General features: G+C 45.9%; 1 protein-coding gene across 2 annotated transcripts in view; it reads right to left on the bottom strand.

Annotated features, from left to right (window-relative positions):
* The window catches only part of NEGR1 (neuronal growth regulator 1), a 224,384-nt gene that overhangs the window by 69,719 nt on the left and 130,945 nt on the right, over positions 1-23,720 (bottom strand). For both annotated transcript variants that reach the window (XM_027651572.1, XM_027651571.1), the window contains exon 4: positions 16,194-16,325. In XM_027651572.1, the coding sequence (XP_027507373.1) occupies positions 16,194-16,325 (132 nt within the window). The remainder of the gene's footprint in view (positions 1-16,193; positions 16,326-23,720) is intronic.

Genomic DNA, 23,720 nt, shown 5'->3' with positions numbered 1-23,720 from the left:
GCACAAGAGCAGGTGTGGCAGGATGGAGACACCAAAGGGAGGGAGAAATCACTCCAGAAACCACTGTGCTCAGTTCCCCCTGACTGATGCCCAGAGCCTCAGCTGCCCACAGTGGTGCCTTTCTGTGCCACCACCTGCAGCTTGGCCCCACTGGAAACCACCAGGTCACCACTCACACACAGGAGCACTGGACTCAGCTCTGGGGACCCACATCCCTGACAAGGAGCCTTTGGGGGACAACTTTCTAATTAATTCAACATCCTCCCCATGGACAGTTTTTCTCATCCATGTTTCTCCCACTTGCACCTGTAAGCAACACACACCAAAAACTTGTGACATGTGACATCTTCTGCCTTCCCCTGTGATAAATGGGAATTAGTGACACAGTGTGAAGTGTTGTTGATGAACTCATGGTGGCTGTTACCCTCCTCAGGGTCTCCTCCAGGTACAACTACATCTTGCTACAGCTCTCACACATGTCTGGAGACTGGGGACATGCCAGTCAGTCCCCTTTGAACATCAGACGCCGGGGGCTCAGTGTCAGGACCCTGACTAACCTTTCTGTGGTCTCAAAAAATAACAGTTTCATCTTCATTTGCTTCATGTAGATATTTGATGAAGTTTATTGTCCTCATCTGATGACTTAAGATGACAATTAGCCCAGAAATGCACAACAGACATGTTTGTTCAAACCACTGCTTTATGGCCAGGTACTACTGTGGGTTCAACAGGAGTGCCAAAAGTTCAGGAAAACAGACGGAACTGGGATTAGTAGAGCTGAAAAAGGTGATTTATTAGGGATATATTGCAGCACTAAATGTGCAAGACAGGAAGAAAAAGGGATCAGCTCTTCCCTTCTCCCTTATGGGCCAGGCAAGCAATAATCAGCCACAACTGAAGTAAGATTTAGAGCTGGTAAGATACTGAAGGAAGAAGTTACTTAAGGAGACTGTCAAGGTGCTCTTTCCCTTTTCTTTTTATTTTAAAACAAAAGGCTGACAACTTGCATACTGGATCTGGACAGCAGCACCAGCCTGACTCCTCAGTTACTTCTCCAGGTGGGATTTTAGTGGGCTCTGAGATCCTGGGATAATTAAGCATCAGAACCAATTCCTGTGGATCCTGGTGTTGTCTTTAGGGTTATAAGCCATTTTTCAACATAATAGGGAAAATAAGAAGTGCTAATCTTCTTATGTTACAACAGTAATGAAATCTCCAAGTCGATGCTTAACTACAAAAATTGAGGTAAGGACTGGATCTGGACTTTAAAAAATAACTCCAAAGACAGAAGTAGAACTTTTTTGCAGCAAACTTATCCCGTCCACCTGGGCTCTGATTTGCTATATCCACATCCATACCAAAACAGCCAGGTGAGCTCCCCAAAATGCTGTTTCCAAGGCCAGAACTCATTACTGCTGTATAATAAATGGAAGCATAAGTCAGAGTTAGCACTGAACAGATTGTTTGGGGTTGCAAAGACAGCAGCTGTCACAGCTTGACAGCTTTCTTGTTAGTGAATCAGCTTTCCTGACAGGCTTTTTGATTGAAAACCCCTGTTCGCTGACAGTGTGTTGGAGCTCATGTACATATGTAGCTCATGAAGAATGAGAACGAGCCATGAAAGGTCTCCAAGCTATTGCTCTGGATTAAAAAGAAGTGAAGTTTACATAAAGGGAGGGTTTGGTTCCCCCCCCCCCCCCCCCAGTAATCGTGGCAGATGTGAGCTGATGGAAACAGGACCATGGACACTGAGAGGTGACAAAGACTAGTCACCTCCACAGGGGGTTCTGACTAAAAGCAATAAAGCCCCAGAAATCCTGGCTGCTTCCAAATGCTCTCAGAAAAGTTCATGTCATTGAAAACAAGTTTTAGAATTAAAATCATAAAATTCCAACTCAGTGTAACTGACAAGGGCTTCCCAGGCCTCCTGCAAGTCCAAAGGGGAGAGTAGATACAGCCATATTAATTTAAAAAGGAACTTGTTTACTCTGAGTGACATTTACTTTTCTCTTAGAGGCTCCATCTGTGTCCATGGTTTCAGTTGGCAGCTCCATGGGACAGGGAGAGGTGGCTTCTGCATCCTGCAGCACATCCAAAATACCTGTGCAAACCCTCCATCGCTGCATGGCCAAGGAACACACGAGGTTTCCTTGGGCATCTTGGCTCAAACACAGCTGCCTGCTTTGGACTTCTCCTTAAACACATGACCCGCACCCTTGTGGCACCAAAAAATCAGCTGGCTGTGGGAAAAGAAGCATTTTATTGAAGCAAATGCATCTCAAGGGTCTATCCTTCTCCCCCTCTCTCCAATCTGTATTCATTCATAAGATTGTCCAATAAAGTAATTTCTTGCTCCTCTGTTTTGTGGTATTGAAACAGGTGAAAGCCAATGAATTGGGTACAATGGAGGCGTGGAGGTCACCTTCTATTCTGAGATCAGGGCTTAAAACAAAGCACACGTGATGCCGAGCTGGGGGAAAGCAGAGCCAAAAACTGAGCCACTGCCGAACACCAGAAACATCCAGGGCTTCCCAGTTTGTCCCAGTGGATTGTTTAATGTTCTTGTGACAACTCCTTGTTTCCAAAGAATGTCACGCATTCTTCAAAACGGGACAATAGATTCCAAGTCAATACTCAGATGCAGATGCTTTACATGGGAAACCTGGAATACTGGGAATTCCTCACTTAAGGAAACTGCTGCTTTGAAAAATAATTCCTGATTTGTTCTCTTTCTCCAGACTCTCTTTTTGCCATCAGTCCCACCAGGTGCAGAAGCAGCTGAACACCTCGATTTTGATACATCTGATATTACAAAGAATTTTTTCCAAATACACTGGAGATGGTGCATTTTAAGTGAGTTTTTCAAAGTTTGTAAATTGAATTCTTTAGTCTAGCACTGACTATCGTGATCTTTGTACAACAGGTGCCAAATCAAGACAGTCCACGATGTTCCCTGTCTTTGGGAAGTGTCTCAGGGTCTGGCTGTGCCTGTGAGGCACAAACTTCCATCACAGAACCTCGTGTTTGCTCTGCAGCTCTAAGGTCCAGTAAAGGTCACTTCAGACTCAAAACAGTTTGTTTTTGTTTGAGAAGTAGAAAACACGAAGAGAACCAGCTTTATGAATTAAAAAGCCTGAAAAGTGATGTTGGAAATTTTTCCTTTCTTTGTGTCAACAGCACCATTTTGTTTGAAACTAGAAAAGCAAAGTAAGGCTTCTCAAGCTGCCTTAGCTCCAATCTGTTGCCTCCACCACACACTTGCTAACACCAGCCAACCCCCTCAGGAGATATTAGATCTCATTTAGCCATGTCAGCATGGAAAAACAGGTAGTACCAATATCCTTACAGCCTTAGCAGGTACTGGGTGTCCTGCTGGATGCCAAATGTAGCCGGGGTAGGAGCCAACAGGGACCATCTCACATAGGGTCACACTGTGCCCACACGCTCACAAGTTGTGCAAAGCACATTCCTTTTGTACAACCATTTCAAACTGCAATTACTGGTCAAAAAATACTAAAAAATAATGAAGGCATGGAGAGTTTCACGAGACTGACCCACTGTTCAAACCTGTCTTCCCATGATCCCACTTAGTGTCACCTTCTCTCTTGGAACCCCTTTGACTGTCACTTCAAAGGCACTTCAAGAGACGAGGGAGACTCAGTCTTGGCCCGACAGCAATAAGGAATAATACAATTACTGGGAGAAATATTGCTTTACAGTGTGTTGACTACTAGGAGAAATATTTTAAGTAATTGTTTTTGCTGAAGAGTGATCTGGGCAAGTGAACACTCACGGAAGCTGGAGAGCTCTCCATTAATTTTGGCTTCTGCCTGGAGTCTCACGCAGCCTGGAGTCTCACACAGCCTGCTGAACACTCCAAATTGCTTCTTGAAACACAGGAGCTCTTTAGAGATGACTCATCTTCTATTAAAACTTCTATTTCCCCAAACTGTATTTTAGCTGGTGTTCAGAGTGTGATTGCCTGGAGAAGCTGGCAGTGGGAGAAAGCATCCGCCCCAGGCAGGATTTGCTTCCCAGGAGGGCTTTTCCTCAGCCACTCCCTGGCTTTGCACCCCGTGAGGTTGGGGGTTAACACCCACCTGCAGGTGTGAAATTCCAGCACCTCTGAAGATGACAGGACCTGCATGCTGACCCTTTGGGGAGCCATACCCATGGAGAGGAGCATGTTCCTGCTCCTGCTGGGGCCAGGAGAAGGAGCTACAAGAAAGGCAGCTTCACTAGAGTTGGATACACAGGGGTGTCAACAATCTTATTGTAACCTTATTTTGGCCTTAACATGAATCAAGATTAGAAAAGATAAAAACTATTAAAAAACTCTTTCATTAATTTTTCTGTCCACTTATTCATGAGCTGGTCCCACACTTTCACCAACAGTGGTCTGAAAGCTTCACACCAGTGTCTTCAAAAAAAACCATCAACAATATGTTGATGACAATATTTTTCTCTGATTTTAGAGAGCCTGTTATTATTATTTCACAGCATCACAGAATCAGTGAGATTGAAAAAGACCTCTAGGATCATCAAGTCCAACCTGTGCCCGATCCCCATCTTGTCACCCAGCCCAGAGCACTGAGTGCCATGTCCAGTAATTCCTTGGACACCCCCAGGGAAGGGGACTCCACAACCTCCCTGGGCAGCCCCTTCCAATGCCTGACCACCCTTTCCAGGAAGAAATTCCTCCTGATGTCCAATCTAAACCTCCCTGGCAAAGCTTGAGCTCTTCTTACTGTAGTTCAGAGATCAGTGTTGGAGACACTCTAACATAGCAAAGGGAGAACTTGAGGTGGTTTTTGTGGTTTAAACTCTTAATTTGCCTTTGCAGCAGCAATGCTGGTGTTATGCTGGAGTACCATCTCCTCTCCCACAGACGGATTGAAGCTGCCTCCCTGTCCTGCAGCCTCAGCTGCCACTGGCCAACCTTAGGTGCTGCTGGAGGGCAGAAGCCACTCCCTTGCCTGGCTGCAGTCCCAGCACACCTACCCTGCACCACGGCAAGCACGGGATGTGCAGCCCCGCCACTCCTTCACAATTCAAATCACTTGGCACAGTTAAGCAGAGCATTTCTTTGAGAAGATGAAAAACATGCTCCTTATCTGTTGGAGAGAGATCTTGAGTACTAATGCTCCAACTCCTTCAAACACGAGCCCTCGTTCTGTGCTGCCAAAGTCCCCGATGATCTGCTGTGTTGGCACAAATGCCACCGATGTGGAGGAACAGTATAATCAATTCTGTCATGCTTCAATATGAGCAGCATTTTTCAGAAATATGCAGTAACCACACAGCAGTTTTCAGAACCTCAGCACAAACCATCACACCCCCAAAAGAAATCAATATTAATTTAGGAGCCAAATTGCACTTGAGTCACAAACTTGAACTATATTGTTTTAATCTGACTTCTGAAATGTTAATAAAAATACCTGAAGGATATAGCATGACGAACATTACATTTACAAGAGGCTTCTCTCCCCACCAGCAAAGGAAATATTTTCTTCAAACCAACTACATCCTTTCCCCACCCAATCAACTAAGGTGGCTTCAATTATAAGACCAGTTTTTATTGAATTGGTATAAGTTGTTTTTCTTTAAGTGTTGCCATGAGATAGGACATCATGACTCCTACAAGTGGTCTTGGTGATGATAATACCTTGCAAATTAAGTAAATAAGAATTCAATCCTAATGTTGACCAAAAATAACAACACCCTCCAAAGTAAACCCTGGTTAATTATTTTGTGCATGAGCAAAACCTCCATTTTACAGGATAGCAGAAATTCTACAAAGATCTTTATCTTATGCAAAACCCCTGCTGTTATTTGCATTGCTTTCACCTGGAATATTTGGTTGGCAGTCCCTGGACTGGATGGTTGGACCCAAACTCAACTCTATTGTTACTGACTTAAATCCTGATCAAAGTTCTCATATGGGCTGTGCAAACACCTCATCTCCTTTAGCTGAGTGGGCTCTGTGTTCTCATACACTCAACCCACCAACACAGAAACTAATTCCAGTGTTATTTCTCCCCTCCCAGCTGTGTGAAATGTGCTGCAGGAAAACTGGCCCCTCCATCATTCCCTGGCAGCCTTCCTACAAGTTTTTAATTGCAGTAGTATTTCAAATGTAAAAGTTATAACCGCTGAGCCTGAACATCTGTACAACAGAGAATTCCATTGTTGGAATTAGGTTAATATTGAACAATAACAGGACAAAACAGACAAGAGAGAGTTTTGCTGGGCTGATACACAAACCTCCACACCCCCCTCCCTCCTGATTTGCCTGTATTGCAGACTGTCAGTGCATCCTTCAAGAAGTCAGGCCATAGTCCCCCAACAGCACACTGGGGAACAGGACTATTCCCCCGTTCAAAATCACAGAATATTCTGAGTTGGAAAGGATGCACACAACTCTGAGTTTGATCTTTTGCAACAGTTTTCAGACCAAAAGGAGTGAAGGTAGGACACTCTTCCTTCCCCAGGTCTGCAGTAGGTAGACCTGGGGAATGGAAACCCAAACTGAAAGGGGACCAATCCTCATAGTACCTTCCCAAAGAAACCCAGGAAATTTGTGGCAAACAGAGCAAGCTGAAGTCATGCCTTGGACACAGCTTAGACAGGCCAGGTCACCTCTTGCACCTGAAGCCTCTGCCCCAGGATGCAAGTCCTTGGTGTGCACCAGTATCCCCTTGCCCACACGTCCCAGACCAAGGAAGTTCACACGGAGCAGAACCACATTCTGGAGAGCTCACACTGCACTAAACCCTACTGACCCAGTAACAGAACCAAATAGGAACCAGGACTCAGATTTATAGGAGTCCCCAGTGTGACTTGGAAGCCAAAAATCCCATTTTTGAAAGGGAACCTGAGATAAACATAACCTTTAGGAAAACATGTTTCCCCAAAGGCAGTGAAATCATACGCTGGAGGACTTTTCAAAGGGTGATTTTGGCACTTCAGAAGGCCATTGCCAAGTTCAGTCTTTCTAGACTCCAACACGGACCTCTGCAAACAGCCAGTGGGAATTGTGGCTGCTCAGTCAGTACCTGCAAATTGCTCTCTGTAGTTAAAATATTGGGAAATACATCTTGATTAAAGAGAGACTGATCTATATGATGCTGTTTTCCCACCAAGATAAAACATTTGGGATTAAATTTCAGGTCCTCTGAGGCTGTGAGATGCAGCATGCCAACCACAGTCACAATTAGGAACTTCTGGTGGAGCAGCCAAGGTGGCCCATGTTCTTCCCAGACTGGTTAACAACCAATATGGCAAAAACAAGGAGCCACAGAAACACCTATAACTCTTCCATACATTTTCTGTGTTGTTTTAAGAGAAAAAGGTGTTGCACTTATGAACAAAAATAAATTTATGTAGATTCACTGATTTCTTAATAAAAATTACTCCTGGGCTCCCAAAGCCAATGCTGACCATAACCCCCCAGTCCCAAATTTAGTCAGGGATATAAATATGGAGCTGCACATCTGTGGCTATTAAAAATTGAAAGAATCAGAGTTATTGATTTATGCTTCAAGAGAAGCCCTCCTCCCTCCCCTCTTTATATTAGAAGAAAGAGGAAATTAAAACTAAATTGCTCTGAGCAATTTTAGACTTGGTGCCAAAGCAGAGGAGGACAGAGACCTTCAGAAAATATGTGGGCATTGCCTTTATATGTAATAGTTTAATAATTTAACTGAGGTAATTTTCTTTCTTGAATCCAAACCCAAAACCTTGCCAAGAAAATGTTTTCCTACATCAGGAACAGTTCATAGCAAGCCACTTACTGGGAAAACAAAGTCACAGCAACATGTCCATATCTGAGGAGCCCCAACAAGCACTGAAGTCCAAGAATGGTTCCCCCCAGTAGGTTTAAAGTTACAGATCTAATGAGGACAGAGCGGCTTGTACAGTATGTGTGATTTCCAAGTAAAATCAGAATATTACACATAATGTTACGCCAAGTGCCATAGCAACAGGAAGGCGACTTCTAAGAAATGTTAATGAGCTGAGCTGTTCTGCACAGCCCCAACCTGGCCAAGCAAAAACAAACACAGCACTTCAAATTCACTACAAGAAACTCACGCATTCCTGTTAGAAAAATTCCCCAGTGTTAAATACCTTATCAAACCATCACAGCAGGAAGGAGCACAGGATCCGTACAGGAGGCACCTCTGGAACAGCCTCACTGCTCCCCAGAAACCCAGTCGCACAGGATTGACACTGCTTTGGCTGAAAACCAGTGGCAGAACAGGGATGTCCAGGGTCCCTCTGCTCTGGACTTGAGCGGGACCACCACAACCCAGGGGATGAGGGACCTGCTCTGAGCACACAGATATGAGGTCCAGAGGCAGAGGAAAACTTGATGAAACTGGGAAAAAAGCCCCCAAACCCCAAATTTAGATGATTTACTAAAGAACACAAAACACATGCACAAAAAGGAAAGGGTAACTGAGACAGAATCATTGCAAACACAAAATGAGACCAATCAAATGACCACAATTCACAGGTTTATATTTCAGGTTAAGACAAGGAAAGAATAATCCAGCAAGTACTTGAATAAATCAAACTGATATGCACCCAATTGGCCTAATGAGGTTCAGAAACTTATCCAAAAGCTGGATTAAGCAAATGCAGAGCTGCAATGTCATTCCTGAGGTGTGGGGTGAGCACCTAACACAGCTTTGGTGAACTGTTATGAGGCAAGGAGAGCACACCAAGAGCCAGGGAATTGCACTCTAGCCCATTTCTCTCCAATGCCCATAAAAATGCTGGTCAAGCAATCAAAGGTGTGAGAGCACCTGGAAGATAACGAGGAGACAAGCAATTGCCAACTGGCTGGTTAAGAATAGTTTGTGTCGGGTCAGCAGATCCTGCCCAGAGCAGGGAACGGCAGCAGATACTGTTTGACCATGGCCCCCATGCACAAACAAGCTGGACTTGGCTGAAAGCTGCCTTAGGTGAGGAACCTTTGTCTGTAAGACTGTGCTCAGGGCTCTGCTGTCCCATCTGCTCAGCTGGGCACCAGTCCTGGGCCTGCTGCTGGAGGAGGTGGTGGGCTTGTTAACATCATTATCAGAGATGAGAACCCTGAAATAATTCACATAAATTGAAGAAGTGGTCTGAAAACCAGACAAAACCAAACAGGAATGAGTTAAATGCTCATGAATCCAGTGAGGTGGTGAGATGGACATTCTCCAGAGGGTGATTTGGGCTGCTGGGGGTAAACCCCTTCCCCCCCAAGGGTCCTGCTGTCACAGGGAAAACAAGTGCCTAGAGCCAGGTATATGGAATCACAGAATCACTGAGGTTGGAAAAGCCCTCCCAGATCATCGAGTCCAGCCTGTGCCCGATCCCCACCTTGTCACCCAGCCCAGAGCACTGAGTGTCCTTCCTTGGACACCTCCAGGGACGGGGACTCCACCACCTCCCTGGGCAGCCTCTTCCAAGGCTTGACCACCCTTTCCAGGAAGAAATTCCTCCTGATGTCCAACCTGAAGCTCCCCTGACACAGCTTGAGGCCATACAAACAGGCAGCAAAAATAATCCTTCCCCATCTCGGCAACGCAACACCTCACCTGGTGTGTTAGTTCAAGATTTAAAGACATGGTGAACACAGGAAGGTGAACAAGGGGGGCACAGGTTCACTGGCTGAGAAGAGACTGAAGGAGAGACTGATCTTCATTCCCCAGGGGACAGGTGAGGAATGGGGCTGTGATTCTGCGAGACAGAGTCACATTAGACACTGTGACAAATGCCCAGTTAAGGACGGTGACTGAGGAGAGCTTGCTGCCATCACTGGAGGTGCCTTATGGAGGGACTGAGCAAACACCTACTGGGACTGTAAATTCAGTGGCACAGCTCACAAGGTTAATACAGGTTATCATACCATATATCCACTTCCAATTCCTTTTCTCAATATTTTCAAGGCTTAATGGAAAATACCCATGCAAAGAGATGCTGCTACAAGCAGACAAGGCTCAATATTTGGAATATTTTGAGTTTTCTTTGTATTCTTTGTACTTACTGCCTGCAAAATATTTCAGATAAGCTTTCTCTTCATGGCATGTGGGAGGCAGGAGAACTGCTGCAGGTTGAACCCAGGCTGCAGCAGACATGATTTCCTTCAAAGCAACTCATGCCAAAAAACTGCTTAGGAATTCTGGTCCCAAAATGAAGCCCTGTCCTCCCTCCTGGGCTGCCAGGAACAGGGACCCAAAACAACAGACCCAAGAGGCCAGAGCTCTCTGGTGTTCCCGGCACCAGCTGGGCTCCCTCAGCACAGGAACTCTAATGAAAGATGCAGCTCTAACAGAGCTGTCCAAGGAACAATTACAGGAAAGCCAACCCTTAGCATAAATTACCTTTAAAAAAAGGAGTCCTGCAATACCACTCCACTTTAAAACCCACGTTTGCTATTTGTTTAGATAGCTGACAGTTTTAAATTAATTAAAATAAATGCCAGTTTTCTGATGCACACATTCCATCCTTCAGTCTCTTAGCACAGCCTCAGTTCTTCTGGAAATTCCAGGATTTAGCAGCTGCCTTTGATATTTTTAAGCATGGCACTAATAGAGCAGAAGAGAATCAGTGGAGTGACAGTAGCACATGGAGAGTTTCAGACCAGTTTTCAGATGACATATTAAATCCAGGCACTGGTTCATTCAAAGCAGGGTTCAATATTATAATCTATAAATCAGTATTTGCCTTACAAAATGTAATGGAAAATGCTAATAGGATTTACTGGAGCAATGAAATTGGATCACGTCTTATCTATCTGAACTTGATTTGGTACCACATTCCTTCGTCATCAGCCAGCAGCTTCAATGGCTTTTCTCCTCTCCTTCCCCGCCCCATCCTCTCAGAATTCAGGCGTAACCTCAGGCCACCGTTTCTCAAAGGGAAATTAGGGGGGACAGACATAAATCAAGTAGAGAATGTAGATTATGCAATATCAAGCAGTATAATGAAAAACTCCTGTAAAGTCATTAGAGCTATAACATGTGTGCCTGAGCTCATTGTTTATGTAGGGTGGGAAGCTGCCCAGCCAAGAAACTTGAATTTCAGAAAGTAATTTAAACCTGGTAATTTTCTTGTCCATGCTCGGGTGACTGAACACCCGCTGTATCGATGAATATCCGTGTTCAGAATTATGCTTCTATCCATGGGAACCACTCTGGGCTCATTGATACATTCTATTAACTGGGCACAATAAAGCCTTGATTTATTTCCAGTTATCAGGGCTATGGGAGAGAACGTTCCCTTTCACAACAGGGAAGTATGAGAAGTTGTCAGAGGCAGTTAAGTGACGACATTCACACAAACGTGGCTCTGTGTGCTGGGGGGCGGGAGGTGTAGCAGGATATGGCACAACACATGGTGGGGGGACACAGAGATGGAACAAGGATTACCCCCACTCTGAGATGAAGTGATGCTTCTGTAGAACATGACTGTCCAGACCCCATCAGGTCATTCAGGTTGCAAAAGCAGGAATCGTGAAATCCCAGACTGGTTTGGGTTGGAATGGACCATGTCGTCCCACGCCGTGCCTTGGGCAGGGACACTTCCACTAGACCAGGTTGCTCCAACCTGTTCAGATCTGGAGCATAATCCACACACGTTACTTCCAAGAGTATTTTCTATCATAAGTACTCCAGGTGGGAAAGGTGATGGACGTTTGTAAAATTCCAGGATCCCTATGAGACTAAAGGAGGAGAGTTGGGTACGTTGATCACAGTTTAAGTGTTGCTCACCAAGTAACTGAGTCATGAGTAAATGGAATTAAAAGCACATAGAGGGACCTGGCAGATGGGCAGAATATCCCTGCACCAGGAGTACAATCATGGAATGACACAGGGGTGGGTGAGAGCAGCAGCAGAGAAAAATCACAGAATAGTTTAGACTGGAAAAGCCCTCTAGGAGCATTGAGTCCAACCATCCCCCAAAACTGCCAAGGCCACCATTAACCCATGTCCTGAGGCACAAAGGAAAAGAATGGAATTTCTGGGGGGATGTGGAGGGAGAAAGCCTTGTTCTTCTCAGTTTGTCAGAGAAGTGAACAGATACCTTTAAAGAAGAAACAGGGTGGAAGGACATTTAACAAAGGAAACTGCCCAACCAGGACAATCAGAGGAGCTGAAGGCTTCCTCTCTTTTATATTTCTTTTTTTTAAGAACTTTGCAGATTTAAACCTGAAAATAAATTTGATATAAATTTCTTACAAATAGTGACCAGTAGGCAAAGCACATCTCTCCTAAATGAAACATCTCGCTTTCATTGATGGAAGCTGTCCTGCCAGGCCAGCTCAGCAGCAAAAGGCCATCATTCCACTGATTTGGTGGCAGGCACGACATTCTCACTGAACAGGGTTGCCCACCCAGGCTGTCCTGGGCAGAGAAAGTCAGCCCCTCATGTCCCATCTGCCTGGAGCAACGTGCCCATGGGGCTGATCACAGTACATAAGCTCTGCCAGCAACCCCACCCCTGGCACAACCCTCTCCCAGGTGCAACAAGCTGTTTTTCCGCCTGGTTGGGATGGACGAGGATCAGCAGCAGGGAACAGATGTTGGAAGAGCTCCTGCACTGGGCTCAGCTGGCTGGGGGACACTAAAACCCAGCCAGGGCAGTGTCAGTAATCAGCTGACTCTGGCTGATCACTCAGGTGTACAAACTGCCTCATGCTGTAGCCACATCCTACTTCTACATTGCTTCCATTTTATCCCTGTTCCCTCCTTCTTTAGTGTAGTGTGTTGACCCTGGCTGGATGCCAGGTACCCATCTAGCACTCTCACTCTCCTCTGCAACTGGGCAGAGGAGAGAACAAAACACCTTAGGATTCATGAGTTAAGAGCTGGGAGAGGTCACTTACTGATTATCTTCACAAGCAAAACAGACTCAAAGTGGGGACATTACTTAAATTTATTACTAACAGGGTAAGAGCCAAAGAGTGAGAAATAAAACAATCTTAAAAACACCTTCCCCCCACCCCTCCTTCCTTACATGTTCTCCCCCCTCCCCCCCCAGCGGTGCAGGGGGACGTGGAATGGGGGTTACAGTCAGTTGTTGTTTCTGCTGCTGCTCAGGGAGAAGAGTCCTTCCCCTGCTCCTGTGGGGTCCCTCCCACAGGAGACAGTCCTTGATGGACCTCTCCAACATGAGGCCGTCCCTCGGGCAGCAGCTCTTTCCAAACTGCTGTCCTGTGGGTTACTTCTCCATGGGGTGCAGTCCTTCATGAATGAGCTGTACCAACGTGGGTCCCCCACAGGGGCCACAAGTCCTACCTGGGAAAAACTTGCTCCAGCATGGGTTTCCCTCTCCACGGCCTGCAGGTCCCTGGTAGGACCCCACTCCATCTTGGGCCTCCCAAGGGATCACAGCCTCCTTCATGCATCCACCTGCTCCAGCATGGGCTCCTCCATGGGCTGCAGGTGGGTCTCTGCACCCTGATGCTCCCCCATGGGCTGCAGGGGCACAGCTGCTCCACCATGGTCTGCACCACGGGCTGCAGGGTCTCAGCTCTGGCACCTGGAGCACCTCCTGCCCCTCCTTCTGCACTGACCTTGGTGTCTACATTGTTGTTCCCATGTTCTCACTCTGCTCTTCCCTCTCTGGAATTCTTCCTGTGCAACAACCTTGTGTTCTTAAATACATTATCACAGAGGCATTACTATTGCTCCTAATTGGCTTGGTCTTGGCTGGTGGCAGGAAGTCTGTTCTGGAGCCGGCTGGCTTTGGCTCCACCAGACAGGGGAAGCTTCTAGCAGCTTCTAACAGAAGCTACCCCTGTAGCCCCAACTTGCTACCAAAACCCAGCCACAGAAATCCACTAGATTTAGTTATAAGAAATATTAGAAAAATAAAATACTCTGCATATCCCCAGTGCAGGCTCAGAAGTGTGCCTGAATCCTACATAATGCCATGTGAATCCACACTATGGCCAAGGACGCTCTCAGCTTAGCCCAGTGGCTGAACAGAGACAAAGAGCAGCTTTATTATTTTATTCTTTATACTTATTATTTTCCGAGCTTGTTGGTTGATGGAGCAGCCTGGACAAGTTTTTCCCTGCAGTCAGAGGTCCCTTACACCATGTGCTGCAGTTGGACCTGAGCACTCCTTGCTTGTGGCACGTACCAAAGAGGAATGGGACCTCCTGAACCTGCACATCCTTCAACACACACACTTTCTGCCATTGCTCCCTTAGCTCACTGTTCAGGAAGAGCAAACCCCATCCCACCTGCACCCCTGGGCACAATCATCCTTCACACAGAGAGACCTGGGGTGGCTGGTGCAGGAATGAACCACCACTGCTCAGCTTTACCTTCCTGGCACTGTCAGAGTCAATTGTTCTCATCACAAAGCCATCTGGCAGACTCAAAATCCCTGTTAAGGAAACAGTGATCTGAGGTCAGGAATAGTTCCAGCTCAGGCATGACTTGGGGCACAGGGCACATACCAACCAGGGCATCAGCTGTGTGTGACATTTAAACTGAAGTTTTGGCTCTGGCCAGCTAAGCTAGTGCTTTCATCCAAACTAGGACTCATGTATGTCTAGATCTTGACTTGGAATGTAAGAAAAATTCAGTGAGTTTATCACATCCATTGTGCTCTTTTTCTTACTTAAAAAAACCTAAATACGAAAGCAACCACTGAGCAGCTTTAGCAGCTTCTCCCATTCTCTGAACATGAGACAGCTGGTCTCACCCTAATTGAAATCCCCATGATATGAAATAACACAGACGCAATATTTGTTTTGCTAAAACCAGGCTGAACTCACCATCTTTTTGATCCCTACTGCGAGTTATGGCCACAAACCATTTTGGAGAGCAGTTTGTTGAAGATGTCACCTATAACACCAAGGGCAGGCCTGGGCAAATGTCTGCACAGGTTCTCTTACTGAGAGTCTTCCAGTAGCAACTCACTGCACAGAAAGTAAAGGTCACTTGTTCCATCAGACACTATTCATTGAGGTTTTCCCTCCCACAGAGTCCCTGATTTTTAGAGCACTGCCTGTTTTTGAAAACGCAGCAAAGCTGAGATAGGTGGAAACACAACAACGAGGGCAAAGAAGCAGCAACAGCGATGGACTCTGAGTGAGGCTCCTCAAGCTGCTCTGCAGTTCAAGTCTGTCCTTGCGACTGATGATCACATCCCATCACACCTGAGCCTCAGGACCTGCAGGCAGTGTCACCAGGCAGCATGAGTTCAGGGCAGGGTTACCCGGCAGCCTGTGTGACCCAGTACACCATCAAGCTGTTCTGTAAGTGCCTTGATCCACCATGTTTCTGGACGGCACGAACTACAAGAGCCTTGGTGTCATGTAAATGAGGACAGTCTGGTCATAAATTAACGCCCCCTGAATGCCCTGATGACACAACTGGCCCCAGCAGTGGCCAGGGGACAAGGGGTTTTGCTGCCCATATCAACAAGGACAGTGTCTGTGTGGGAGACATGATGCTGACATTTACGACCAAGAAAGCTGCCACAGCAATTCTAAAGCCAGAAACTGTTACAAATGACAAGCTTGATAATTGAACTTAATCAAACAATATTAACTGTTAGAATGAACAAGAGAAATTATGCACATTTTCTTTCCTGTGTTTTCTTTACACGTTGGAGGGAAAAAGAATGTTTCGCGTCATACCAAGTGCTAAATCAAATTCAGCTCCAAGCTGAGAACACCTTGGTGTGGAAGTCCAAGGTGGTCCAACCTGACAGGCTGCAGGGACAGGCACCAGGTGGCCTTGGCGGCTCCTGGTGTCCTCCACCGCCCTCAGGATCCCCACAGCAGAGCCACGCGCCAGTAAAGTTCTTCTTCCTTCAGAGGGCAACCACATGAATAACCTGCTGCCTCTCCTGGGAATATTTCAAATTTCCTTAGAGACTGATCCTCATCCAAACACCCAAACAGAGTTTCTTATCTCCTTACAGTATTGCACACCATGGCAAGTTAAATCAGGAAAATCTCAGCCCAATAACCTCAGCAGCCACCAGCACGTACTCAGAAAATGACTCACAACAGAGGGTTTGCACATCAACCTCCTTGGTGACATCAACCCAGCCATGACACAGCACAGCTCCCTTTGCCACTGTGACACAAACCCCAGCACTACAGTTTCACCACTGCACCAGACTTTCCTTCTCCGCCGCTTCTCCACTGGATTTAGGGAATAAGAAGCAACATGACTTACAGTTTACTGTGACTTTTACTTTTTTCACATCTGGGACTGAGACATCATTTTCTGCGCTGCATTCGTATTCCCCCGCCTGGTCTCTTGTAATTCCATAGATGTCCAAGTACTGCCCGCTCTCAAAGGGCTTTGCTGAAATGAAACAATAACAGAAAGAAATTACTGGAAGCTTCAACACCTGACCAGCATTTGGAGGATTTAACACACATCCAAGGCGAGCCAGGAGCTGCTGCAGCTTTCGCCCAGAAACCCCACTCTGAGGTGAGCTGAAAACCCCCTCAAGCTCCTGGAGCTGAGCAAAGGTTCTCTCCTGCCCCTGCCCCACAGTGATGCTTAGACACATTCAGATACATGAGTAATTTGTACCTGATGGGCTTCACAGAATAGAGAAGCTGTGGCTGCCCCACCCCAGGAAGTGTCCAAGACCAGGCTGGATAGCGCTTGGAGCAACCTGGTCTAGTGGAAGGTGTCCCTGCCCATAGGAGGTTATGAAATTAGGTGTGCTTTAAATCCCTTCCAACTCAAAGCAGTCTGCTATTCCTGCCTTAAAAGCTTCAGCATCCATTAGGGCTGATGGTTTGCACTTGGGCAGAGCCCAGCCCCTGAAGAGACCATGAGCGATTCCTGGAGCAGCTGATCTGTTGCAGCATCCACTGCCCATCCCAGCTGCCCTCGCTGGTCAGGGACCATTCGTCCTTGTTACATCAACCAGCAGAGCATGAAGCTGGATGGTGAACCCCCACGGCTGCCAGAGCCAGGCGTGTCCTGGAAGGAACCAGCTGATCACCTGTGATGGGGGGCAGTGGGTGCAAAATGGGTCATCACCCCTCCTACCTCCAAAGAAAAAGCTCTCCCAGGCTTGCTCACCACCCACTCAGTGCTTACATGTTGTGCCCTAATAAAAATTCCGTCATGTTAGTCAAAAATTGCTGAAGAGTTCTCCTTTCTCAAAGGAGCCAAACCCAGGAAAGGGGATCCTCAGTTTTGCCTTGTTCCACAGAAATAAGGACAGTCTGAGTGAGCAATTCTGAGCACAGGCCAAAGTCTGTCTGCTGGGAAACAACAGGAAATCAAAGGGAATGTTTGTGTCCGTAAAACCCCAGTGCCCTGTAATGCACACACAGGTTGTTTCAGAGACCAGTGACAAAGACATTATTCAAGACCTCCTTTAACTCCACTTGACACATCAGATATAGGCATTTCTGGAGCTCCCGAAATCCCAGTAACTGCTAGTGCTTCCCTGCTGTGGTTTCCACCTTGCAGGGAGTGCTCTGATATCCCTCAGATGAAAACTGCTCCTTGCTTCCAAGTTCATCTCTCCATGTCTTTTAAGCAGAGCTCCCCACGTGATGGCCAAGTAATTGCTTTAGATTCCTCACAAGGCACCCACCACATAACAAACAAAAAAGTGTTAAATATAATTATTATTTTAACACAGTATATCACAACAGCCATGACCACAGATGCTGGAAATTATAGGTCTAAAGGTTTAAAAGACTTGCTGGAAGTGTTTTCCCACCCAGACAAGCCTTTAATTGACTGTTAATAACTGTGTGGCTTGTGGAGCACTGAAAAAAACCCAGAGTGGGCAGTGAGGACCAAGTAGGAGCTTGGTTATGTCATGTCCATCATGGTGGTGAATTAATTTGCTTATCTGCTCATGAATTAATGTTTTAAAGTGTGCAAGGTTCAGAACATCAATTATCACATCGTTCAGCACTGCAGCTCATTAACACGCACATGACGATGTGTCTGTCACGGGGAGGAGCCCAAGTGAGCACTGGTGGTGGGAAGTAAAAAGATAAGACTGAAATAGGAAAATTAGTGTGGACTGAAGTGAATATTCATAACATGCAGTGAAATAGTTTATGGGACATGAAGAATTGCATAAGGATTTTTAATTGCATGAATTTTTTTTTCTCTTCCATGTTCATGGAATAAATGATAAAGAACCCCTTCCGCAAACAAAGCAGGTGTTGCTGTTCCCAGCATGGTCCCATCCTGCTCTGCGTTGGCCAGGCTGAAGCAATTCCCAGGAAAACTGTATTTCCTCTTGCTTTGAGCAGCAGAAAAGGATGCAAAGTCCCTCCTGCACAGGGGCATTGGCCCACAGAGAGGAAAGACCTTTCAGCAATTCCACTTTGGTTCAAATGCTGTGAAAATTATATAAAATGCAAAATTCTCTCTTGTGTCAGGTTAAAAATAACTAAAAATGATGCAATTGTAATGCTCTCCAATGCCAGTGCTTCCCTGGATATATGGTAGGCACCAAAACATTGTACAGCATCCCAGAATCACTGAGGTCGAAAAAGCCCTCCCAGATCATTGAGTCCAACCTGTGTCTAATCCCCAACGTGTCACGTGGGAGGCAATTGAGCTGTGGACAGCTTGGGCCCTGAATTTGAGTGGTTGCAGCTGTGAAGTTGTGAAGGAATGTAAACAACGAAGATGAGAAGGTGGACAGGGAGGACAGAGCTGCGGGGCAGCTGTGATAGTCAGAGAGCCTGGACTGTTTGCTGAGTGACCCTGAGTTGCAGAAGCTATAGAGCAGCCAATCTTAAGATGTGTATGTAGTAAGGGCACCAGTGGTGGTGAAACACGCTGGCTAGGGGAGACTATAAATTGTCCATGTTTCTGTGTGAAATCCCAGTGTGGTGTCTGTCCTCACAACGACAGTGTCACCCAGCCCAGAGCACTAAGTGCCACGTCCAGTTGTTCCTTGGACACCACCAGGGATGGGGACTCCACCACCTGCCTGGGCAGCCCAGTACACTGAACCCTGAGATAAATTTATGATGTATCCCATCCCAATTCCCAACACAAATTTGGAGAAAAAGAAACAAAATACATCTCCGACTACTTGGAATTTTATTAAAACTTAATTGTGTTTTGGAGTTGAGGTAAAACCAAACATTCTCTGCTCTAAACTTCTGGTCAAATGTCAACACACCACAGAATGTCCTGATCTGGGAGGGACCTTAAAGATCATCCAGTTCCAATCTCTCCTGCCATGGGCAGGGACACCTTCCACTAGACCGGGTTTCTCAGAGCTCCATCCAACCTGGCCTTGGACACTTTCAGGGATGGGACAGCCATAGCTTCTCTGGGCAACCTGTGCCAGGGCCTCCCCACTCTCTCAGGGAGGAATTCCTCCCCACTATCCCATCTCACTCCGCCCTCTGGCAGTTTAAAGCCATTCCCCCCTGTTCTGCCACTCCAGGCCCTTGTAAATAGTCTCTCTCCATCTTTCTTGTAGCTCTTTCATGTCCTGGAAAGCCCCAATTAGGTTACCCTGATGCCTTCTGTTCTCCAGGCTGAACAATCCCAATTCTCTCAGCCTTCCCTCACAGTAGAGCTGCTCCATCCCTCTGATCATCTTGATACTTCCTCTGGACTCGCTCCAACAGCTCCATGTTCCTCCTGTGCTGGGACCCCAAGAGCTGGAGGCAGTTCTGTAAGTGGGGTCTTACCTGAGCAGGGCAGAGGGGCAGAATCCCCTCCCTCCATCTACCCACCAGTTCATTGGTTTAGATTCCTCACAAGCCATTCACCACTTAATAAACCACCATTCCTGTTAGAATGATTCCCAAAAATGCACGAGCCCTTTCCATGACCCTTGTATTTATACAGATTTATGCTGAGCTCTGACTCTCATTTCTGCTGCAAATGCCCTTGTATTTTGATAGTGCTGGGTAGATCCGTAATTTTATGCAACTCACACACACATTTGAAAACCTTCAAATTAAGGCATTTTAAACCCTCATGTCCCCTGAAATGTTACATCCAGCTCCCATAAGTAAACTCTTAGTAAATATGAGAGATGAACACTTAAGGAATACACTGATACCCTGTTTCATTTCCCTGATTCGCCTGCCCTGTGATGCCCCTTCCTCAGCCTGTTCTTAGTTCCAGAGATCTCCCGGGGCTGTGTGGGAGCATGTGGATCATGTGAGAGCACATGCACTGAGCTGTGGGAGGGATCTGTGCATAAGTATATGTAAGTGTATTTATGCTGCATCACATGAACATCTAGCTGAGGCAAGGAGATCCATAAGCAGCAGGAGAATAAACTGTGGATGAAGACATTGGGGAAAGAATATGAGTTTCAGGAGACATCTCAGTTTTCTCACTGTTTTTTTCCTGTGATCTCTCACAGTCCTGAGTAACCAACCCTTGTTCTGCTCTTCTGCAGCCCACAAGCATTTTATAGACTTATCAAGAGACTGGAAATACTTCTGGCTGCCTTTTCTGGCCATCAAGCCAAAATACTCCTCAGGCTTTGTACCTGAGAAAAGGAAGTCTGAAGGTTCATTAGCAGCAGTCCCTCAGCCTGAAGTCGTGTCAGCCAAGAACTTTGATGAAAGATGAGAAAAAAACATTGGTTGAAGTAAAAGGAACATAAACATGCAGGTGCCTCACATCCAAGGCCATTCCTGATGGGATTTTCAGAAGATCTCTTAACTAGATTATTGATACACATACAGATACCTAAGTAATCACGTCTGGACAGCACAGGTGAGGAGACCAGGTTCTCCAGGAAGGGAAACGCCTGTGAAACTAAGCTTGAATGTCTATTTTCTGCCACTGACGTGTGATCTGACGTCTGATAAATCCTTACACTTTTATTCCTCAGGAGAACATACGATTATATCCGTGTTTTCTCACCACACCTGTGGTTTCTGGCACAGGTGCAGCACACACACACGCATGGCCATATGGACCCATTCTCACAGCCTTGGATGGAGGAGTTCTGCAAGGGCAGCACTTGCCTCCCTGGTGTTAAACATGAGTCAGTCCAATGAAAAATCTGGTGCAAGTCCAGAGAAGCTCCAAAAATGGCTGAGGACTTCAGCTGAACCAAGGGGGATCTATTTTTATTTTTTCTTTATTCACTAGGATATTATATAACTACAATATAGTCCCAGTTTATGAACTGTAAAACAGGTGGAGCAATTTTGTAAGGAGATAAAAGACAAGAGATGGGAACAGAGAATAACAAAGCTGAAAGTTCCAGGGGCTGGAGGGGGTTCAGAGGCTGGCGTTTGGAGAGCTGTGCGTTCTCCCAGTGTGAGCAATGTAAATCTCAGCCAGTTATCCAGAGTGTGGTGTGGAGAAGGTGGAGCTGGTCCTACAAAAGGAGTCATCTCAGTTTTCCCCATTCTCTACAGTTACACCAGATTCTGTCCCTGTACAGAGCCATTGCCAGGCTGCCCTAGAGTCTGAGATCATGGACTTAGTATGGCTTGGAGCAAGTTTAATTCCTTTCTTTGCTGACTTCATGCCAAGGAACACATGGTTGGCTCATACTCCAGAATATGGACCGACCTTTCCTCCTTAGCAGCTGAGAATTGACATAAAGGAGAACCAGCTCCATTTTAATACCCGATGTTGCCCAGAGAGGCTGTGGACTCCCCATCCCTGGAAGTGTCCAAGGCCAGGTTGGACAGGGCTTGTAGCAACCTGGTCTAGTGGAAGGTGTCCCTGCCCATGGCAGGGGGTGGAACTGGATGGACTTTGAGGTCCCTTCCAACACAAAGCAGTCTGGGATTCTGTGAATTTAAGATCCAGTAAACCAGATGTTACTTTGAAAGAAAAAAGTAACCTCTCTTGAGACAGGTTTGACCTGCATGTCATATATGGATATTGATGTTCCTGTATATCAGACCTCACTCTGATCTTTGTGGATCTGTTCAAAACCCCATGATGAACATGGACAATTAAAAAAACTAAATTAAAACTGTGTAAGGAAGAACGGGGCAATGATCTTTTTAATAAGAAAGCTACGTGATTAAATCTCACTTGAGCTATTTATAATTCATAGGACTTAATGTGGGCATTTGGCTCTTGTGGTACCAAGTAATAGCACAAGAGGCAGTGGGCAGAAGCTGATGCCCAGGAAATTCCAGCTGAATATGAAGGAGGAGCAGATGTCCCCAGAGTGAAAATAAGAGCATCTTGATGCATTTTAAAGATTATCTGTTACGTTTCTCTAAAAAACTTTGTGCAAGCCCCAGATTTGTCATGCTTGGTTCAAAAGACCAGGATCTCCCAAAAAAACATGAGGGATGTTGTACAAAGGAAGTAAAAAGAGAGTGAAAAGTTGGTTTGGTTCTGAACATTAAAGACTTTGTTTCATTGAAATATCTCCTGAGAGTCATACACTGCTCACTCAAAAGTGCAATATTTCTCACATAAAAATGAACTAATATCTGTGGGAATAAGCTCAGCCTGTATTAAAATTCTCATTCTCATTGCATTTTATGAGTTATTAATGAGTTCATCTACTTTTATTAAAAAGTAAAAAATACTTTCCATTTGTTATAAAATTGTCAAAAAAATAATCATAATTTTTTTCTGTGCAATGATTTTGGACAGTTTTAGTTTTTATTTCACCAAATTGTGATTGTGCTCGTTTCTCAGTTCCTTCACAAGCCCCCAATTATTTGACCATCTTATATTGAATATTCTTCTGACAACTGTATTTTAACAAGAATATTCTTTTAAAGATTTTAAGAAGATCTGAGGATTCCTGGGAATACCTTAATTGTTCCTGCAGGGATGGCCAAACTTCTGGAACAGTCCTGATTAAAATGACATTTTTCTGAGAAGTCTTCCTCAGAAATGCCCTGACCACAGTGCAATGCCACCTCACCCCAGAGTAATGGCTTGTGGTACAAAATGTCACTTAATTGGATCCTAATGCTAAATCTCCCAAGAATGGTACTTACAAGTCTCGTTAAAAAGAAAAGGCCAAAATTCCCATAACCTAAAACCAGGAGGCACCATCTTTTCTAAGGGAGACCTGTGATTTTGGAAGTCACTTTATTGCTTGTACAAAGCCAAAGGGAAGAAACCCACCCAGCAGTTTATCCTGGGTGCTGTGTTTGCTGTGCTGTCTTTAAACCGTTAATTAATCCCTCATTACTCTGTGCAGAGATCCACACTGTTCCCCTGGAGCTCTTGGGAAGCTGCCAGCCCTGTGTTTGATATGAGGGAACCATTGATTTACTGACATGCCAAGCCTTTATCAACAGAGAAATGGCCCTCCAGGACCACGAGCCAGGCCATTAAATGCCTATAAAATATTAATCACAAATCTTTAAGTCCCTGAGGGGTTGTAAGATGGCCCGACCTCACTCCTTATTCATGCAATTCCCACGTGCCCATCGCTGGCATGTTCAGCTGCCCCATGCACATCATGTTCCTCACGTAAGGCCTGACAGAACACCCTGAGTGCCCCCTGAGCATGAGTACCAGGGGATGCATGTTTCAGGTGTTTTCCAGGAACATGTTCATCCATGCCCAGGATGCAAACAAGGAAGCACTTGGGCAGGAGGGAGCAGTGGGAGGTGCTGCCACAGCCCAAGCCCTGGTGCTGTGCCTTTGGTGTTAACAGGGCACTGTGCCAAGCCTCCAGGCTGGGAGATTCCCTGACTCCTGGGGGTCCTGTACACCACTGATAGTTGGGAGAAGCAGGAATCCCTGTCCAAGGTAAAAATCCAAAGCTATGGTTTTGTGTAAACCACC

Source organism: Corapipo altera, unplaced genomic scaffold (assembly GCF_003945725.1).
Source record: "Corapipo altera isolate COAL_440 unplaced genomic scaffold, ASM394572v1 57, whole genome shotgun sequence".
Lineage (NCBI taxonomy): Eukaryota > Metazoa > Chordata > Aves > Passeriformes > Pipridae > Corapipo > Corapipo altera.
This window is presented reverse-complemented; position numbering and strand designations above follow the sequence as displayed.